Below are 294 nucleotides of genomic sequence, written 5' to 3'. Positions count from 1 at the left end.
TTCCCTTCCCTTCCCTTCCCTTCCCCTCCCACAGGCAGCGCAGGGAAGCAGGGGATGCGCTGCCTTTTGCAGGCACCGGGTGGGCTGCGGGAGGCCAGGGGTAGGTGCTATGGTGATGCTGGGAGTATGTGCACCTTCTCAGAAACAATTACAAGCCTGACTTCAGGTGTCTCCGAATGCACCTTGAAAACAAGCCCAGGGATTCTGGCTTATGTCTTGCAGAGTCATGAAGAAGATGACAGGAAGGTAAGGAGGAGAGAAAAGAACCGAGTGGCTGGCCAGAGGGGGCCGGAA

At 56.8% G+C, this 294-nt stretch overlaps 1 protein-coding gene across 1 annotated transcript in view; it reads left to right on the top strand.

The window, feature by feature from the left end:
• Nucleotides 1-126: 126 nt before the first annotated feature.
• LOC104410791 (basic leucine zipper transcriptional factor ATF-like 3) overlaps nt 127-294 on the top strand; it is a 2,702-nt gene continuing 2,534 nt past the window's right edge. Inside the window, exon 1 of the mRNA XM_010021051.1 lies at nt 127-287. Coding sequence (XP_010019353.1) covers nt 127-287 — 161 coding nt within the window. The remainder of the gene's footprint in view (nt 288-294) is intronic.

The sequence above is a fragment of the Nestor notabilis genome, unplaced genomic scaffold (genome assembly GCF_000696875.1).
Source record: "Nestor notabilis isolate BGI_N333 unplaced genomic scaffold, ASM69687v1 scaffold20118, whole genome shotgun sequence".
In the NCBI taxonomy this organism is placed as follows: domain Eukaryota; kingdom Metazoa; phylum Chordata; class Aves; order Psittaciformes; family Psittacidae; genus Nestor; species Nestor notabilis.
Note: the sequence above shows the minus strand (reverse complement) of the source record. Positions and strands in the feature narration are given on the sequence as shown.